This window comes from Arvicanthis niloticus, chromosome 9, assembly GCF_011762505.2.
Source record: "Arvicanthis niloticus isolate mArvNil1 chromosome 9, mArvNil1.pat.X, whole genome shotgun sequence".
Classification (NCBI taxonomy): domain Eukaryota; kingdom Metazoa; phylum Chordata; class Mammalia; order Rodentia; family Muridae; genus Arvicanthis; species Arvicanthis niloticus.
In genome coordinates, this window is record NC_047666.1 from 33,431,068 (window position 1) to 33,452,112 (window position 21,045).

General features: G+C 42.1%; 1 protein-coding gene across 5 annotated transcripts in view; it reads right to left on the minus strand.

Moving 5' to 3' along the window:
* Magi1 (membrane associated guanylate kinase, WW and PDZ domain containing 1) overlaps window positions 1–21,045 on the minus strand; it is a 593,004-nt gene that overhangs the window by 26,346 nt on the left and 545,613 nt on the right. For 2 of the 5 annotated variants that reach the window (XM_034511326.2, XM_034511328.2), the window contains exons 13-15: window positions 15,576–15,607; window positions 6,636–6,852; window positions 2,817–2,900 (exon numbers count right to left, since the gene is read on the minus strand). In XM_034511326.2, coding sequence (XP_034367217.1) covers window positions 2,817–2,900; window positions 6,636–6,852; window positions 15,576–15,607 — 333 coding nt within the window. The remainder of the gene's footprint in view (window positions 1–2,816; window positions 2,901–6,635; window positions 6,853–15,575; window positions 15,608–21,045) is intronic. The other 3 variants (XM_076940144.1, XM_076940145.1, XM_076940143.1) reach the window with 2 other exon arrangements.

The following is a 21,045-nucleotide window of genomic DNA, read 5'->3' on the forward strand; positions in this document are numbered from 1 at the left end:
CTGCAAAGGAAGAAGGGAGAAAGATCATTTCATAAATAAGAGGGATCACGTGTCTAAGATGGGTACAAAGAGGACCAGGATGGATGGTGTATGCACAGATAAAAGCATCACAGGCAACTAAAGGAAAGGTCACGGCTGGGTGACAAGGGGCACAAGTAAGAAAGTAGCAGGGCCAGTCAGCTTTGCAGTTCTCCAAAGGACTACTGACCCTGTGATAAATTCCTACTTTAGCTCACACCATCACGGACAGCTAAGCCAGGAGTCATCAAGGAATCAGTAAATTAAATCACTATGTGTTGCACTACAAGGCAAGCATCCACAAATATAGTCACCTGTAGTGAGCTTCTCTCTGCAGTAGACGTTGGCTCTATGAATTGGAATGTTTCTTTAAATGATTTGTTATTTTACTGAAAGCATAAGTATTATGGTTTGCTTTTAAAAGAGTTTCTAATTAATTTTTAATTATTTTCTTTTCCCCTAACATAATCAAGACTAGTGACACCAGTAATTTGACATGAGATCAATTTTGTGGAGAAAAAAAAATTCCTTAAAGGGGCTGTGGGATGTACAGCTTGAAGGGATACTGCTTGCCTGTCCTTCCCCAAGCCTTGGGCTTGATCCCTGGCACCATGACAAAACTACACAACTCTAGGCCTGGTAAATATGATTTTAATAAATAGAGTTTAATATGATTTTAGTCCTATTATCCCAAAGTATCAGACTTCATCCTGTAGAGTCAAGTGAGGACAGAATCTTCTGAGCAATTAACTGTACCTCATCACTAAATTACAGCTTTTCCTTAATTTGCCTATGGTAGTTGAACTTTATAAGTAATAACTCATTATTCAATAACTTGCTTTTTTATGTTTAACACTCAGTAATGACCTAGTGCTTTAAAATGAAGCTCTCAATAAATTCCAGAAAATGCTTGTTGTGTATGAACTCATTCTATATAACCGCACTGTCACTTCACTGAGACAATAAAAGTGGTTACTTTCATGTCATCCTTATTGAGTATTTAATGTACATACAAAGTGTTTTATAGTCTATAAAGTGATACAACTTTTAGTTAAAGAGGATACATTTTAATTTAGTTGCAGGGAATCCTGAAGGGGCATTAAATTACCGCCCCACATTCTTTCTTATTTGTTTCATTAATTATGTTTTGGGCTGTAGGAGTATCCAGGCCTGAGATTTTAATCCTCATCTTTTCCAATTTCGTACGATGGTACAGGAAAGATGAAAGTGGTGGCTTAGATTTGTTCCTTTCTAGTGCTTTGTCTAGAGCCTAAGATGCATAATAGTAAATAAATTACCAAAGGGGAAGAATACAAATTGGTAAGTACAAGGCAGACTGTACTTGCTCACAGTTAGATATTTTACTTGAGCTACTTGAACACTGGGGCTCTACCTAGGTATGTGTATCTAGACCTTTTTATTATAAATGCTGAGGCTAACTTATAAAATGCCAAGGAAGGTAGACCCAGCTATATCACAGGACTCCTACTGAAACAATTACAGACTAACATTTCCTTGAACACATTTCAATCATTCATTCATTCCTGTGTGAGTAGCTTAGTAAATGATGCTTGCTGTTAATTGCCCCACTGAAATAACAAGCTAATTCAGAGGGTGTTCTGTCTTTTGGGTTGTCCAAGAAAGGAAACTAGCACCCCAGAAGACCACTGGTGATTTTCAGCCAGTATACTTGGCTGCTGGAGCTTTCTGTGAGCAATTAAAGAACCTCTAGAGGTCTTCAGCCCAGAGCCTATTTTTTCCTTTTTCAGCATCACATAACACAGTATCATTTCTCCATCCTACAGGGACAAAAAATGTAGCTCATTTCTGCTTTATGTGGCAATGAGGTGTCAGCTATCATGGTATTCGGAGGAGGAGGCCCAACAGATTTAGGTCAATCATCTAAGTTAGTCCATAGGGGAATCAAGAATCAACAAGAAAATGATAAGTTTATCAAAAAAAACAAAAAAAACAAAAAAAAAAAACAAAAGAAAGAAAGAAAGGAAGGAAGGAAGGAAGGAAGGAAGGAAGGAAGGAAGGAAGGAAGGTGCCCTGTGACACTTGGAATATAAAGACACTAACAATGAACAAGGAAACACAGACATAAACACTAACACAGACATATGACAAAGAAAGTCTTCTGGTACTTTAATTTCAGCCTATTAACAATTTTATTCTTCTTACCAACTGAATAGCATTTACCCAAATAAATATAACTTTGGTTTGTGAATTGATATTGACACATACTATGGTATTCAAACTTTATCTTCTATGATATTACTTCTTTGTATAAAAAGTACTAAAGTTTAGTTCCCCCAAATGTTTTCACTCTGTACTTTCAGAGGTTGTATTTTAGAGAGCAGCAGGGTGAGGCCATTTTCCCCAAATTACTATGTTTTTTATTACTGCTGGTGTTTTAGTGAGGCCAGTCTTACAGAGCTCATAGCTCTAGTCCAGCTGTGTGCATCTTAAATCCTCACCTAGGGGACAATCTGTGCAGCTAATCTGCTTCTGGTATTAGTCACGGTCACTTAAAGTAGCAGAATGACTTTCCTTCAAGTGTAGTGTGAGTGGGGTCACCAGGCTCTGGTGTCACCACTGATACAGACTGTGAAAACATACATGTCACCCCCTAATCTCATCTGATGCCTGGTTTATGCTTGGCCAATACAAGCCTAGCAACCCCGCTTCATGCACTTTTATCTTCCCTCGCTTCTGTGGACTTCTCCCCAGACAGATGGCAACATCAGACAGGATGGATGAGAATGGATGAACAAACGTTTGCGGCAGGTCCTTACTCTGACATTCTCCAAAATTCGTGGAATTGATTTCTCTGTCTCTTTCACCCTTGCTCAATCCTGATGCAGGCGAAGGTGACATAGCTGGAATATCAATTTTACAATTGTGTAAAGCTTAATATGTGCTCTTTCTTTGTTCATTTTAACTTCATTGTGACTGATAGGGGATGTTCAATCAGCATCACAATAAAGGTTACACCTGCTTTGAGTTCAAAGAACTGTAGCTTAGTTCTGGTTTTCACTTTTTTTTTTTTTTTTCATGGTGCTTTACTTGTCAAAAAGCTAATTGAACATGAGGGCTTCCTGTGACTTCATTACCATCGTAGGCTCCTTACGTTTAATTAGGCTGTAAACATCTTCTTGAGTGACCTTGTTTCATGTCATGAACACTAGAAGGCGGTCTAAACTTGCATTGCCTTTTGAGAAAAAGGAAGCATATGTGCGCCACCATTACACATGGACACTGATGATTTAGGGGAGCATCAATCCTGAGAGACTCTGGTCTTAGGCTGAAGCATGCCCTGGTGAGTTCTAGGCAGTTCAAACCAGAATAGTCTTTCTTAATGTTTGAGATGCAATCACAGAATTCGTGGACTTTGAATGAACACACAGATAGAAATTGTTATAATCATCTTACATTTCTGGTGTCAGTCTTGTAAGCACAACTCCCTAAAGGACAGCTTTATAATGCTGGTTAAGATGACAGTGTTGACTGCTTTCTTTACAAGCTGAACCACAAACAGGCAAATGCTTTACTTATAAGTGTTGGAGTTTCTTTTATAGTAAATGCTGCTGTGCACTAGGTGACTGTGTGAACATCTTCTAATAAGACCAATCATGTCATTTTTAAAGACATGCATCCAACTGGCATGTTATATAGAGACAATACAGAACAGGCAAGATGGCTTGTTTAAAGGATTTCAAGTCTTTAATTAACATTGAAATCCTTCAAAGGGATTCATTAACACATCTGTAACTCAGATTAAATCATTTTGACACTGCTGTTTTGGCAGATGGCCAAACTGAGAAGATGTTATTTTGTGAAACACCTAGGCCATGTAAAGGAAAGTGGTCAGCTGTGTGTCTATCTTTACATTGCCTTTAACAATGAAGTTTAATAAAAAGAAAAATGTATTTCAACATTAAAGGAATAATATGTATGTTTAATGTACTGTGACTTACTTTAATTTTCCTTAATTTTCCTTCAGTATTTGCTTTTATTATCATGGAATGGGGAGAGAATTCTCTCCATCCAGATACTCCTCTTTTTTAAAAAAAAAAAAAAAAAGTTCTTAAAAGACAAAATACAAAAAAAAAAAAAAAACCAAACCTTAGGGCAATGAGATAAATAAATTTGAGATTAAACAAAATACTAATTCAAAGGCAAGACTGATATAGGCTCATCGGTAGGTACCATGGAAAGAAGAACATCTGTGATAGAATACTTACTGTGATAGAAAACTTACTAGATTTTCATTATTCTCATTTAGTAGAGAAGAAAAAAAAATCTATGCAGATCTTAACAGCCATTAGGCTGCTACTATCACTCGATCGCAGAACCTCTAATCACCAAAGAGACATTGATTTTTCCCTCATGCTCCTGATTGCTTTGATGTTATACAAAGTCAAGGAGCAAGACTGAAAGATTTCCAAATGTTTGTCTCACCTCCACTTGAGCAATGTCAGTACTTGCAGCAATTGGATCTGGCCATATTGGATATTCCAATTTTTTTCCCAGTAAAAACTTTATTAAAAGTTGAATATCCAAGTCCCAAGAAATACTGCGGCTTTAGGGTAAATAAGCCTACCATTGAGCGTGCGCTTGGAGCATCCTGTCAATCCAGGAGGACCAGCTAGTAGCTCAGGGAATGATTTATTGGATCACAAAAGGATTGGACCACGGAAAACTCAATCATAATGTGTTCCATATTGAAGAAAGCAGGGACATGGTCAATAAAGCGATCGCTCAACATCCCCTCAAGTTGGGTCATCGACTGAAGAAGCCACAGGTTAGAGAGAACTGTGAAGGGAATATGGAACGTTCTCCCTTCGAAGGCATTCCTTCAGTGGTATTTTAAAAAGAAATTACTATAGTTAGAGAGGATTCCTGGTATGAGGCCCAAGCTTATACCAGTTGGGCATCCCTGATCTGAAAACCTCAAATGCTCTAAAACTCAAAGCTTTTAAGTACTGACATAACACCACATTCAAAAAAAAAAAAAAAAAAAAAATCACTGCAAATAAGGTTTAAAATGACTTTGTGGCTTTGAGTGTAAAGGATATATGAGACATAAATGGATTTGAAATTTAGACCCAGGTCCTATTCTCAGACTATCTCATTATGGATAAGCAAATATTTCAAAATCTGAAATTGGAAGCATTTTTGATAAAGGATGCTCAACTTTGTTATTAGCGTTGTCTGTGAGAAATTTCCTTGAGTCTGGCTTCCAGAATAGCTTGATGGCAGTTGGGGTGAGGTAGGTAGGTAGGTAGGTAGGTAGGTGTGTGTGTGTGTTCCATTTCCAAATCAGCTGGCTTTTGTCATCATGGTGAGGCTGAGCCAGTACAAAAGCCTATCTAATGGCTCATTGTTGTACCCTGATGATACTTCAAGGGACCTCTAACAGCTGATAATCGGCAAGAGTTGAGACCCTCATGTCCCCCTAATTTTTGACTTTTACCTAAGGGTTTGGTCAGTTTTTCTTCTTGGGGCTGCTGGCCTTACAGATTCCCTTTATCTGAGTCACAGAACAATGGACGTCTCCCCAAACACCCTCACCCAGCACAGGTATGCTGCACAGCCAAGTCAGAATGGTTGGTGAGAGCAGGGAGAACCCTTAACCTCTCATCAGCTTCTGGGCTAGAGTCTCCATGGAGGTGACTATAGCCATGGCTGGGGATAAAACCCATGCTAAGGGCAGCCAGGCAAAGCAATGCTGTTTTCTCTCTCAGCTTCTCCCAAGTCAGAAATACAATGTCTTCCCTCCTAACACATGCTGCTTCATCCCAGGGCGTAATGACCAACCATCTGGAGAGAAAAATGTAAGTGACAGCAAAGCCTTCTAAAGGCCTGAAACGCGTCTACCAAGTCCAGGGCATTTTAGGGACTTGCTTTGATAAAATAATGAAGACTACTGATGGTAAGTGTCCACAGTAGTCATTAAAAAAAGAGAGACGAGAAATACAGAGGGGATTTTAGGTTTTTAAGATCTGGGAAGTTCTGAAGCCCATCTTTCCAAGTCCATTGAATAAAAGGACAGAACACAGAGCACACCTGACCAGGTTATAGATAATTAAGCTACAACCATCCCCTGTGAGGTTTTTACCCAAGAGCACACCTGACCAGTATACAGATAATTAAGCTATGGTCATCCTCTGAGAGTCTCCTCCCCCACCCCCCTTTTTAAGGAAAATGTTTGTAAAGATTGAAGAGGGTAAAATAAAACATTAGGAGTAATTTTAAAAATCCACAAGGCTACAAAGAAAGCACCTGAGCTCTTCTCATGAACCTACACTCACAGTGGTGCTCTGTGGTGTCCGAGCAGCTCTGCCAGACAGGAGTACAGAGCGTGCCATGCTCTCCACTTGGGAGAGAACTGGAGATGGTGGCTCTTAGCAACCACCTCTTTATCCGAGCTTCCTCAAAAACGGAGACATCATCCAGGCTACACAGATAACTAGAAGATTCTATCTGCTCTGAGAAGCTGTATCTTTCCATCTCCTTTACCTCTATCCCCTTGACACCTAGGCCTCTTCTAGTAAGAGGAAGTTAGACAGTGGGAAAGGGCCTGAAAAAGCAGGAACCCAGGTGTTACTCACGTCGGTTTTCATACATGCTCCTGGACTGGGCCCAGATTTTAAAAGGATCTGGCTTTTTCTGCCCAGAGCTGTCGGTCTGATCTGGAGCAGGGGCGTCTGCAGGTGGGTACTCAGGGAGCACCTGTGTGCTGTGGCTCGGGGATGCCGTGTGCAGGCTCCGGTGGCTGGAGACACTGTGCTGGGAGCTGTTCTGGCTGTCTTTCCTCTCCAGTGGCTGCTGTAAGAAAGCAAGTGAGAGAGCCAAGAAAGGAAGATGGCTGTGGCTTCTGCAGTGGGCATCTCTTCCCAGCCTGACTTTGCATGCGCGCAAGTGCATATAAGCTTAGAACAACATACTCTGGCCTCTGCCTTTTTCCAGCCAAGTGCTGGATGGAGATCCACCCTCAAATGACTGGCAGAAAGACAGAGAGCTGGACTAGACAGAAAGATATACCCACAGAACATGGTGTTCTCTGGGCTGTAGCAGGGAAACAAATCTGATTTTCATTGTAAGTTCTTGGGAAGATGCACTGGGCTTCTCTATTAAAATATGTGACTCAAGATACCATGTTTCAGATGTAAGTCTGTACTATCTACAGGCAATAGAACCAGGGCCAAAAATGTTTCTTGTGGCTCCATAGGCTGTACCTCTTAGTAATAAAATACCTGCTCTGGTCTAAAGCTTTCTACCAGTTCCATTCCAGCAGAGACTGGATCAGAGCATTAGGAGGTCACGCCTAGAGCCACGTGCACTGGTACTCATGTGCAAAGAACCATCAGGTCGAGAGTTTCTATAGTCTTCTGCCAATCGATTAATTCTAAAGGTCTTTCCACCTCTTGAATTACTGATACTACTGTGAGCTTAAAAGCCAAGAGCAAATGTGATGTATGTATATGCATTGCCCTGCAGGGGTCAGCCTTCCCAGACTGGCTACCAAACTGTCCACAGTTCAAATAGCTTTCAAAGAGTGAACTTTATTGGCTTCAAAGGCAGAGTCAAGTTCTTGATCACTGATACCAGCTTAGGACAGACTTTCATCTTAAGAAATGTTCTCTGAATTGACAGAGACAACAACCAAGACACTCCTAATGGTTTCACCCCTGCAAATGCTATACAGGAGTTCTGCCTCCTTTGCAAAAGATAGCATGTCACTTAACTTCTCTGCCTAGTTATCAGGAGGTAGGAGAAAGGTGTGTGCACGCATGTGCACATGTGCATGTGGTGTATTTAAGTTTGTGTGCATGTATGTGATGTGTGTGTATGCTTGCTTACACATGTGTATGCACCTCTATCCTCTATCACAGAAACCACAGAGCTGTCTTAAAAGAGGTCCGTAAGATCCTGACTGTGTGCCATCCGGTCCCCTGGAGCTCTCTCACCATAGCCTATCATCAACCCTACTCCTTGCTCTTCCCTCAGGTAGCCTTGTTAGAAATATCCATGGGCCTCCCCCCTATTCCCGTTAGCTCTTGTTTGAAATAAATAGATGAAGAAAAGTCCCAAAGGAACATAGGTTTGTTTTTTTTCCCCATTTTTGTGGCAAGCATTTTATTGGCAGCTACCTCTCAATTCCTTGATTTGCTCCTGACTGCTAGAGCTCTGGCTATAGGTTTTGGAAAAGTTCTGTACTTGAGGGAAAGTCACTCACATGCAAAGGTGAAGTGGTGAAGGCACCAGGTAAAGCACAGGGCAAATACAACACAGTACCCTTTCTTTCTTCAGGCGATTAAATACTGTTCTGTGCTAGACAGACTGGATCGACTAGACAGACTTGACATAGGCACCATGACACCTTTTAAGGTACTTCTTCACACTGACATCAGCTCTATGGCCTCATATCATGCTCTGAAAAATCAATCTCTACCCCATTCCTTCTTTGGGTGACATGCTGAAGCTGTTGAAGGCGAGAATAGTTTTCTTTTGGACTTGAACAGCAAGTTGTCTTTCTCATTTTGTATCTCTTACAAGGCTCTCAACCACAAAGCATACATAGCACCTGCCCATTGTTGGTGTAAATGTATTGCACAATATTTAGAAAGAAAGAGTTACTATGCTTAGTTTCAGACTTTTCAGCACTGCTTATCTTTTTTTCTTTTTAATAACCACAGGTAACATTTTACAAGAAAAACTACAGACTATTTCCATCTTCAAGTGAACTTTAGTAACCAGAATTAATATGGACTATGACTTTTATGTTGTTAAGGAGACATTCTAAATATAAGAACAAGTCATTCAGGGCAGGAGCTGAGTTTGCCTGGAGACTCACACTCTTCCCATCAAATGCCTACTCTATTTTTGTTCCTTAAAAGAATGGCAAATGCATGATTGTAGGATGAGCCCATCAACACTGAGTTCATTTCACAGATGAGTTAAGTCTCTAATCTGGAAAGCTCCAGTCTCCACTTGAGGTCACTTACCCCAGCCCCTAGGCCTGGATGCTACAGTATACCTGGGAGAATACTCAAAATGCAGCTGTTTTGAGGGGTACACTTTGCAGTATGTGTTCCCCTAACTTCTTGGGTAGCTGTCCCTGGAACCAAACTTTAAGCTTTTCCTCTCTGTCATACTGAGAATCTGATTTTTATACACAGTGAGTGGCCCACACAGACTCAAGGGTTTGAGCACCTGGTCCCCAGCTGGTGGTGCTGTTGGCAGGTTGCTGAGACTTTGGTGACATGTGGCCAGCTATCAGAAGTGGGTCTCCTGGGTGGTTCTTGAATATGATAATGCTCTTCTGGTGCTAGCCCAGCCTTTCTGCTTCTCCTCTGTCACCATAATGTGATCTAATGTGATCGGGCTGACAGAGATTAAGCTGATCCCGCAGTTAGGCCTCCTTATTCTGACTGACTCCCCCCTGAGCTCAGGAGCCAAAATGAATGTTTTTCTCTTTAAGCTGTTTCTGTCAAGAATTTCTCACCCTGATGAAAGGAGCTGTGTACAGAGTCATACATGTTGCTCAAATGGGTTTCTAAGGACCTAGGACATTTATCTCATACTCTGCCTGTGGTGACACTGAGGGGCTAGCCTCCGGTTTAACTAGAGTTTGCTTGGCCACAAAGGGAGAATGCAGATGAAGTCTCCAGAAAACACTTTTAGCCACCTTTCACATTATAATGGCCTTTCTCACCTCACTGAAGTCTGATTTAAAACAAAATGAGAGGCAAAGCTGCATCTTGGTCAAACTGTGCCGGAGTCCCTTTAATGTCATCCAATGTGGCCTCTCAGTTGGAAAATACCAGTGAGGGGAATTTCCAAAATTTTGGAGAATGTGCTTCAAAAACTATACCACAGAACTATCACTCACTGGCTTGACTTGGTGACATACTGGAGGACTATGGCCCAGTAATCTGGAAGCTTTCTGGATTTGCACCTTGGTAAGATTTAGCCCTGCTTTTATGTTCAGCTTTAAAACTGATCCCTCTCCTCAATTTAAAGATGCATTCTATAATGAAAATCTCAGGGTTTTTGGAGTTGTACTCTGTTGTGTGTATGTGCAAAATTTCAAAATGTGTTCCATTTTCAATGGCATCCTTTATTAGAGCCCCAAACTGGTTAAGGGATAAATAGCATTTATATAAAGCTCTCAAATTAAAATCATTTGGCGCACGTGTGTGTGTATGTGTGTGTGTGTGTGTGTGTGTGTGTGTGTGTGTAAGGACGTTTTACTATGTAGCCCAGGCTAAGCACAAACTCTGGATTCTCCTGCCTCTGGAGTACTGGGGTTATAGTTGTGTGCTACCTTCAGCTCATTCTTCTAAGTGAGGTACTTGCTCAAACACAAGCAGCTAAAGGCTGTAGCTTTAGTCCTGTTAAAGGGAGCCTGTGCATGAATGAAGAGAAACACTTAGTGCATTAACAGGGTATCAGACAAGGCCTGCCTGCAGTGACCACCTGCAACATATTTATTCGCTCGACCAACAAATACAAATGAATAATAATCTACACTGTGCCAGACAATAAGAAAAACAACAGATAAATAAAAAGATTTATTAATTGCCTGGAATTTATATCTGAGCATAAATGTATGTGTGCAGATGGAAATTCAATGAATCAAGCATTCAGAATATATTTAAAAACAATGTACCGCAATGTCGGTTGGATAGTGGATTTTAGGGATGGGTGTATGGAAGAGTATTTTGGCAATGGACCCAGCTTGTGCTAAGTCCTCACATAAAAAATGAGCTTGGACTCTGTAGAATGAATAGCAACTGAATGAGGGAGCTGGACATGCACTTGGAGGCCAGGTAATACAGGCGCCTTGTGTGACACTGTAAGGACTGGCTTCGTTCTTAACTTTAGAGGAAGAATCCATTTATGCACTTAAAATGGGAATATATTAGAGTTAATGCATTTCTGGGAAGTTTGGTCAGGCTCCTGGGGAGAAGCAGATGGGCTAGTGTGAAGTTCACTGTTACTCTGCACTGAGGTACCTTCTACTGGGGCAGAGGTATGATGGAGGAGACGAAATGCTGACAGGTCCAAGGGGAGATAGGAGTGAGAATAAGACATCTTAGAAACAAAGCAGCAAGCCCCCAGCTTGGAAACACTGCACTGTCCCCAAGAACAGTCCAGCTTGAGTTCATGGTCGGGGTGGGTGCTATGCACCAGACAAGTTACCCATGCTAATGCCACTGGGCTGATATTTCTGAACTGAGAATTTCATTCCTCACTCTCAAATCTCCGCCAAGTTGGAAGTACAAAATGGGCTTAATTTTAAAATCTCCTTAAGAGTCCTTGGCCATGAACTTGTATCACAAAACCTTTTAGAATGAAATTGTACCTATCTCTCTAAAATGAATGATTCTCCCACACTACTTACTGTCAGGTCAGGGAAATTGGGAAGGCACAGTGGTTTGTATAAATGGAAATGGGGAAAAATTTTACCTCATCAGTATTTCACAGAATGATTTAGAAATGAAGGTTCTTATAAAGTAAACTGAAAATATTTGCTCGGAAGAACAAATGAATACAGACAGCACTTAGGAGCTTAGATGATGGAAAGAATTCATGTGGCTTAAAGATGACAAATTGATCCATTTTAAAGCCAAATTATTTACAGTTGATGTATCTGCCAAGACCCAAGGCCACTGCAGTGATTACATGGACAACAGTAGCAGATCCAAGTGCTGCTGAGGTATGAGGCCAAGGTCATCAGAGGTGTGAGGATGGCCAAAGCACCAGCTTCTTCTCCCCTCTGCCTCTTCCCTGTATCTCTTGCCTCTGAGTCAAATTCTGTCTCACAGACAGGTGAAGGGACAGAACACTGGCTGGACAGAAGCAGAAAATCTGAGTCACATAAAATATAAGAAAACTGGCAAAATGGAGAGTCTATACTTATAGAGGCTCCCATGGGCTGGTCACTGAGGCGGGAGGCCACAAGACACTTCGAAGTCATCTATTCTTCCCTCATCTACCTCTTCTCCCCATCCTCACTGCTTCTCGTGACCTGTAGAAGCCATGATGTGATCATGGGGTGGCTTTGGGATTGTGAAGCCTAGGAGTGCAGTGTGAGAGGTACAGCATGTCAGAGAGGGTGACGCAGGCAGGCGTCACCAGTGTGTCTGTCACCTAAGAGGTCTTGTGTCCCCCTCACATGTCTTAGTGACTCCTTCCAGAAATTTCCTTCAGCATCTCTTACAAATAAAAGGAATGGAAAATGATGGAGTGAAGCTTTCTATTGCTATCTTGAAGACATCATCTTAAAACTGTGGGCTTAAAACTGTGGGGTTGGAACCCCCAGTCTGCTAGGGGGTTCCAAACAATTTCAGGTCAACCACACTTCATTCTACCACTCGACTTCGGGCATTGGGACTGACAGCTGCATGACAAGCATGATGTGTGCACTCAGTCCTCCTTCACTCTCCAAGTATATGCTCACCAGACTTTAATCCCCACAAGGAGAGGGTCTAGACAGGCCTGTCTATGCAGTGGTATCTATTTCACCCTCCAGTTGCTAGGAGGCAGGGATATTTTCTCTTGGTTCCTGAATACCCGCCCAATTATCTCCTAGAAGACAGTCATTAAACATTCGTATTTCCGATTTGTCTCATTCCAAGTTCCATAGTTAGTGGTCCTCAGTATTACATGTGCTGGATGAAAGGATGGATAAACGGCTGAGTAAGCAGAAGAGAAATGTATGGATGGGCATAAGACTGGTGAGCAGGTAAAGAAATGGACAGGTTAACAAAGGGAGAATGGAGACCGAGGCACGTGACCCAGCAGGAATACAGGTGGATCTGACTTACAATGTTTCCTGTGCAATTTAGAATTTAGAAATCCCTACACTCACAAGATCTCTGCATGCAATTTAAACTGTCAGTTAAAGTTTCTAGTCAGAATGATTACGTTGGGTTACGATGCAAGTTTTCCAGAGAAGTCTAAAATCCCACAGCAAATGTGCCTTTTTTTTTTTTTTCTGTCATGTGGTTGAAAAATCTATGACGTAGAAATCCAGGTATTGAATTAATAAAATGTTATTAAGATACCACCAATTTCCCGCAAGAGTACACAAAAACCACAAACAGCATTTAAACTAAATCTAGTAAGTTAAATTACTTATTCAGAGTAAGCTGTAGGGACAATCCAGGAGGTGAAACAACATTAAAATTCTAAACCCTTCTGCTCTAATAAAATCTCAACTGCCTAATTATTGAAAACATTAAAAAAGAAAGAAAAAGTATGGGAATAAAGGGACCCTGTCCATCATCGGGGAAGCCAAGAGTGTCAGAACCTCAGCAAGCAGCCAATAGTGTGGACCTGGTACAGATTCTAGTCACAGAGCTGGGGTGGAATCCCAGGTACAAGTGCTGTACCTTTAACTATGCAACCTGCAGAACCAACACTATCAGTCACCACCTGAGTGGCTCAACCAGCACCTGGACACTCAGCATCCCTGTGGATTCCCTCCAACCTCACTGAAAACATCCCATCATCATCTGGCCCACTGGCAGGACACCATCCAAATTCAAACTGGGAAAAGGCAAACAGCTTTCCATCCACCTGTACAAGCCCCCACTGATCACAGATGTTTGCAATGCTCTCCTGCCAACAGCAGCCCTTGGCCGATAGAGTCCCTTAATCACGTGCAGCAGCTGCCATCGTGCCAGCATGCCATGCAAGCTGCCATCCCTGGCCTGGAGCAGGACCCAGGTGAGGACAAGCCCCAAGCTGGGACCCTGCTCTTAAATCCAGCAGCACCACCCTCTTAGCTTGTGGTAATTAGGAGCCAGCAGACTGGAGGCAGAGCAGTTAAGAGAGCTTTTTCCTAGGAATGCAACCCAAGTAATTGGCTTGTTGCTCACTAATGACATGGTAACTACAGAAATAAACTGCCAGAGAATTCTCTTAACTGACTTCATGAACATGTGCCCTGTACATGCTTGATACGAGGTGCTAGCCAGGTAATTTTGAAATACTTTAGGGAAGATAATAGACAAACATTACAAAACCTCTTCTGCACAGGGGCAAACAGCAGAGAACACCTCGCTACCTGAAATATTGCTATTAGTGCAAAGCTCCCTGTCAGGATTGCACAGCATGTGGGGTGTGTAAAACAGGCCCATGCATCAGCACAGAATGGCCATGGTGGGGAGAAAAAGGTAAGCTCACACTAACTCAAGCTCAGGAGACAAATCTTCCAGCTGCATTTGATTTGTCTGAAGGCTGAGTGGGTTTCTGACAATGACCCAGGGACAGCGATAAACACATGCACACATGCATCTCTGTGCTTTCCTGCATGGACATTAACACAAACTGACACGGGAAGCAGACCCAACGTCAGTGTTCCAATTGCCACGGTGCTGTGCCACCAGAGGCACCCCAATTACCGCAGGTTTTTCTCTTTGCAGAACTAGGGAGTTGGGTTTCAGACCGCATGCAGCCCCTTCCTCTCAACTCCTTAATAAACTTCTGCCTGGTGCGGCCATGTTTGCAGACAGGTGGAAAGAATTCAGCTGCAGCACTTGAAGCTGCAAAGTTTTCAAGGTCCTCCCTCCGGATGGCACAAAGCCACTCACTTCCCCCATTCTCAAATATTCTGAGTTACAAGGAAGCCCCCTTCTTCATCCTAATATTAATGACTCGAGAAGCCTCTGCCACCTAGTTCAATTTCACAGGCATTCAAGTCACAAATTTTGAGTTTTTAAGTAGCATTTTAATTTGTGGTTAGTGCCCTGGGAGTAAAAGCTCATACAACCAAGCAAAACTCCATAGCCTCTAGGCTATTAACCAGCATGCCAAGTAGGTAATGCATCTTCAAGGAAACCAGATTAGAAAGGACAGCAAAACATTGATTTTTTTTTTTTTCTTGTAAAGAATCCCATACCTGCAGCATAATGCCGCTAAAGCTAGAAAAACAACAAAGGACATTTCCCTGGTAAGGAGATGTCTTACTCTTAGTGCTGGGCAGTGAACACTGTTATCTGAAGGCATGGACATATACAGGCATAGCAATTCTCCTCTAAACCCACGGGCTTTTGGTTTTGTGAATAATAATTCACTATCGAGTGCATAAGAAAGCTTGGAGAGAGCCGGTAGCCATGTGAACCGCTGCCCTGCGAACACCAGTTGAGAAGCCAGTGAGCAAGCAGGTGGAGCCTTTTCTCTCTCTTCCTCCCCCAAAGGAAACAATAGCATTTGTATCAAGTTGAAACAGCTCAGAAACTCGCCCATTCAAAGGAGTTGCGAGCATCTGTGTCGAGAAGCCACACTGCATTATTTTAATCCTCATGGCTTTTGCATCCTGCTTCTACATCTCTACATAGTTAAAAGACAAATCCAAATACCATCTATATCAAACATACCCAGAACTTAATAAAACGAGCCTAAGCTCCTGGAGTCCACATCCACTCTAAAAGCACATTTAGTCAGGTGAACCCCGGCAGGCAGCTTACCTTCCTCCCGATGGGGTCTCCCCGCTTCCCCCTCCCCTGCCAAACACCAAGTAAATGACAAGTCCTTACCGACTTTGGACTCTTCTTGGGAACTGGTAGCCCTAGGGGAAAAAAAAAGGCAACAAAGGGGGTAGGGGGAAGACATCATTAGCATATAAATGTTACCTTTTCTTAAAGAACAATCCCCAGGTGTTTCATGGCCACCTAATCATCTGCAGAGTTATGTCAGATTTCTCCCCAGCATCGGAGTTACCAGGCTGTTCATATCGAATCAAAGGCGAGGGAGGAGGAGAGCGAGAGGCAGGAGATCTATCTGCATTAGCTATGCTGACTTGTACTGCAGCAGCCTGGAGGCTGGGAAAAGAAATTCACAGACCTCAGCGGCCTGGGAAATTGAACACTTGGACAGAATCTCAAATGCTCTTCTGGATTAAGGGAGACTTAACTTACAATTAAGTTCAGGATATTCCCTTTCCTCACGATCCACTTGTCAACGGAAATGGACCAATCAGGACAGAGAAAAGGGTATATATTTAGTTTTAAAGGACAGCATGGTTAAATTTATTTCCCCCCACCTTTCTGTCTTTTTTCCCCCTATGTATTTCAGGCAAAGAAATGCCTTCTTTAGCTCGGATGAGCTCAGCCTCAACACAAAGATGAATGTTCGTTCGCCAGCAGAGGAGGATAAAATCGGAGCTCGAGTTCAAGTTGGTCTAGGACCCTCGGCTCATCAGCACTCATCTTGGTATCTGTCAGTCATCTAAGCAGCCGCCTAACGTGGCTTCTGGAAACGACTTGGGTTTGGACTAGGCTCTGGAGAGGTAAGCATGCCATTTGGAAGAAAGGAGGGAAATTTCACAAAGCCGAGAAGAAAAGGCAGTGAGGGAGAAAGGCAAAGGAGACAAAGGTGGTGGCTGAACCTGGTGGGCTGTCCTCAGACCCTGTCCTCAGGGGGAGGGCTAGAGCAGGAAGGAACCAGTGATCTCACCACTTCTAGGAAAGTGAGTAGCAATCAGAGGCAGGCTAATGGGGTCCCTGTCACCAGACAAGTGTGGGGAAGCGGGTGAGAAAGGAAAACAAGCGCACACTGGTGTTTGAAAAGTCATCTTTTCTCCAACTGCCACCTCTTGTTTTTTTTGTTTTTGTTTTTTTTCTCCTCTAAGCAGGGGTTTGACCACAAGATGTAGATTTCACCAGCACAAATGCCAAAGCTACATTTGGGATGGGATGTCTCCGCAGACTGAAAAGCGATCCTGATGTAGCCTGATGATTTCAACTCCCCGGGAAGTCACTTGTCAGTTCTAAAGCCATGCTAAATCAGCGAAAAGAACAGGAAGCAGTGGAAGCTTGAAGGAGGGAGCCGCTCAGATGAGCAGTGCTACAGCACACAGTGCTGGGGAGGCATGGCAAGAGTCACTGGTCCTCAAAGAAGTTGGGGGCACTCTCTGGCAATGCTCCTCATCTCACAAAATCTGACAGAGTAGCTCTCCTGTAAGACCTCATTAAAAAAATGCAATCCCAGTGCCCCCTACCCACCTAAGGGGAGCAGAGACCCCCCAGCACTAATACAGTTTCTTAATGTTTCTGATGCCAAGGTAAGAGTCACCCCAGGAACATAATTTTAAAAAATTGTGGCAGAGCAGAAAGAGTGTTACTGTTGCAAGTGAGGCAAAGCCTGTAAGTCACTTTGGAGTCTTTTGCAACTCAGTGTCTGCACTAATGAATGGAAGTAGCAAGGCTCCCTTTTAAGATGAAGGCAATTAAATAACACAGAATCTTTGAGAGTTCTGTCCTGGTCGGATTCCAACATCATGTTCTTTCACCTTCCTTGGCTAACTGGCATCATCTATGAAAAAGTGATTAGGATTAGCTGATTTCAATCAGGGTAAAAAAAATTCATTTTTGCTGAGTTAATTAACATATAAAGATTTAGGTAAGGATTTACTTACAGATTTCAGACTGAGTGGAACAATTTTTATATGGCTTTAATTTAAAAGAATTGGGCGCTTTTATTGGTCAATAGGCTATCCTTAACGGATCTTTATCAAATTACATTAATGAGTCACTCACTGCATATGCTTCAAACTACTGTTCCACATTGTGTTCACATTTTCTCTTAATTAATACACAATGGAATAAGGCAAGTTTCACTACTGTCAATTTTTATTAAACTCATTTAATCAGTATCGCACTGACCCACCTCCACAAAACTTCTTGTAGAGTCTCCAAGTGGCTTTGTCAGACTCAGATCTGGGCAGTCACTGTCTCTTAAGATCATCATTGTAGGGTAATGGGTGTTTTCATTCTCTGCCACAGAGGAACAATCCCATATTCCCTACGGTGCCTCCACAAAGACACACACTGTAGCATTCTGATATACAGGAAAACTGGAAACCATCAGAACTTCTACATAGTCTGTAGGGTAACCAACCCACAAAGCATTCCACATGGGTTAAAAGGAAGGAGCTCTCTCTACAGGTAACAGTGTGACTGCTTCCAAAACATAACACTGAGTGTGGACAGCATGCAGACATGTAGCAGGGGAGAGGTGGCAAACACAGACACACAGTTTTGCCTTCTGTGAATGTTCCCAAACTGATAATAAGGACATTATTCATCACTACTTAGAATTCTGATCTCACTAAGGTAGTAAGATAGCAATTTTAAAATAAAATTAATTAGTTAATAGACCTTCTACTATACAACACAATATCAACCAGCATTAAAGAAACAGAGCTAACAACAACCAACTAAAGCATGTTTGTGTGTTTCCTCTAGGAAAGCTGCCTAATTATGTTCTAGGTCTCAGCTTACCTCAGATAAATTGTATTTGGCAACAAATAAGAACCTCTTTGTAGGAAGGGCTTTGTTTTTCTCTCCTAGTGAATTGCTGAAACTTTCATTTTAAAAGCCACACCTTTTGACAGGAGCCAAAAATGGGTTATGACCACAAATTAATATTTAAGTAGTCAAAATCAAGACACTCCATTTGGCTGCTTTAAAATGGAGGAGCAGGGGGGGGGGACCAAAGATTTGTTTTAGGCCCATATGATCATTACATCTTAAAATCTAATAAATATGAATGCTGGAACAAACTTCCTTACTACAATTTATAATTTATTTTAGCAAAAACGATTCAGAAAGCAGCTGGGAAAAGCCCTCAAATGCAGTCAAAGGGTCACTTTTAGGATACATTCTCCCAGCTCTAGAAATCATGTAAACACAGCTTTTATCCAGACCACCATGAGCTGAGAAGACTCCAGGAGGGAATGTTATCCTCCTTCCTGGCATGGCCCTGGTTTTGCCTAGGGAAATTCATTCTTTGTGCATACTGTGGCAGCAGGAAGGAGGGTTGTGTTCTGTCAACCATGGTAAATATCACTTGTGAGAAATAGGGGCACAGACAGCACCTGCCTTAATGGGCTCATATGGTCCACTCAAGATACGAAGGTTTCCCAGAGAGGGAGAAAAAGGGCATTTATGGATGGTACCATCTGCTCCTATCACCCAAGCGGCAGCAAATGCTACTTCTAAGAAAACCCAACAAACTTTTACAGGGAGGCGTATGCTCAAGGTGTGAGCCTTAGTGTGATCTCTGCAGTGAGAAAATCCTGGGACTTGGATTTCTAAACTTCCCAGCAGAGACGACAAAAGGCACATGCTCTGCTAGTGAGTAGACTTGCCCATTAACACAACTGGGAGTGCTCTCTCCCCCATTACGTAGTAATTTGCTGCCCAAACAACTCTCCCATTATTAAATAGAAGAGTGTATTTTCAAAGGAATTATATGATGGCTGGGCACAAATAACTTATTGGAAAAAGTAGCAATATAAAAGATTTGGGAAATAAGGAACTCAGACACAGAAACACCATTTTCTTTGGCTCCTGGGATTCCAGGTGCCTTTACTACCCATAGTACTATCTCCTGCAACAAGGAAAGCTTTCATTATGAACACACATATACAACATGGGGACTGCAATAAACAAAAATCTGCACTGCCCTTTAAAGCAAGACAAACACAGCATATTTGAGACCAACTGCTAGGGACATCATTGGCTTCTGTAGCTTACAAGAGTCACTTCTTTCCCCGAGAATGAATGCAGATCCATCACTTTCCCCTCCTTGTTCTAAGAGGACTGAACCCAGGGTTTCACGAGCGCCAGACCGGTGCTGTACCAGCTGAGCTATATTATCAGCCCTTGTTTTTGTTCTGTTTTTATTTTTTTTTTTTTAGACAAGGTCTTAATACATATCCCAGGCTTGCTTTGAACTATTTCAACTTTTGAACATTAGAAGCTGTTCCTCAATACAGCTGTTCCTCAATCTAGAATTGACCTTAATACTTGCATGTAATTTAAACGGTATAAAAGCAAAAAAGAAGGAGGGATGGGATGAGGGATTAATGGGGGGGGGATATGGGGACAGGGGATAACATGTGAAATGTAAATAAATAAAATATCGAATAAAAACAAAGAAATATACAGTTGGCTACCATGCCAGGCTGACATAGTTTTGTCTAGATAAACATTTGTCCTTGCCCTAAGGACAAAATGAAACAGTGAAGTTCTAAGATCAGCTATCAGGGAAGCTAAAAAAACCTTCATTTCACCCTGGCAATGAGTGAATCTTCAGTTGCCTGGACAGAAGGCTTCTCTGGACACAGTGTCCTCTAGGATTAAAGGAAATGAGGTGTCAAGCAATCCTCTCTGACTAACGGAGTGAAGGAAAAAAATGGGCAAAGGGTGTTGAAAGGGTGAACTCTGCAGTCACTGTGACACACAACGAGGATCTAACAAATAATAGAAACGTACATCATCACTGGTGGGCACTGTCTTCAGCATGGCTCCCATTCTCCTTCCACTGGGTCTCCAGACATGGCTGCCCATTACAAACACTTTGGTTTTCTTTAAGCATTTTGAAAAACTCTACATCACTATTCTACATGCCATTGGACACATCTCCTTTTTCTTGAACTGTCTTGAAGGAAATATCTAGAAAATGATTGTGAGGGAAGAAACTGGACATTGGAGAACATGCCACAACACTAATGTTTACAAGCAAGATGCTTCTTGTGAATACTGTGCCTACTAGGTAGTATATCAACTTGTATGGGGATGAACTGAAAGAAAGACCACTGAGCTGCTGATATCCAAGGGGTGCCACAAGGGGCTGAGAATAAGGTTTGTCCATTCAAGCAGAAATGATGATAATCTGAAAACCAATACTTTTTAACAAGGCATGAACAGTATTACTTACTAACTAGCTGTTTTGTTCATTTTGCATGCTAGAGAATAGATAAAGGGAACACAGTATAATAGATGTGAATGAGACCACTAATTTCCACTGTTTTGATGCAGATAAAATGTAAGTGCCAGGAAGGGCTCAGGCCAGAAGGAATACAGGACAGGTGCACTCACGTGGCTAAAAATATTGCATGGAAGCCCTACTATGTGTCAGGAGTTAACATGGTATAAAGCAGCGAGCAAGACTGAAGAGGCTGAAGTCTTGGTTTTATAGCACTCAGTCTGTGGAGAGGAT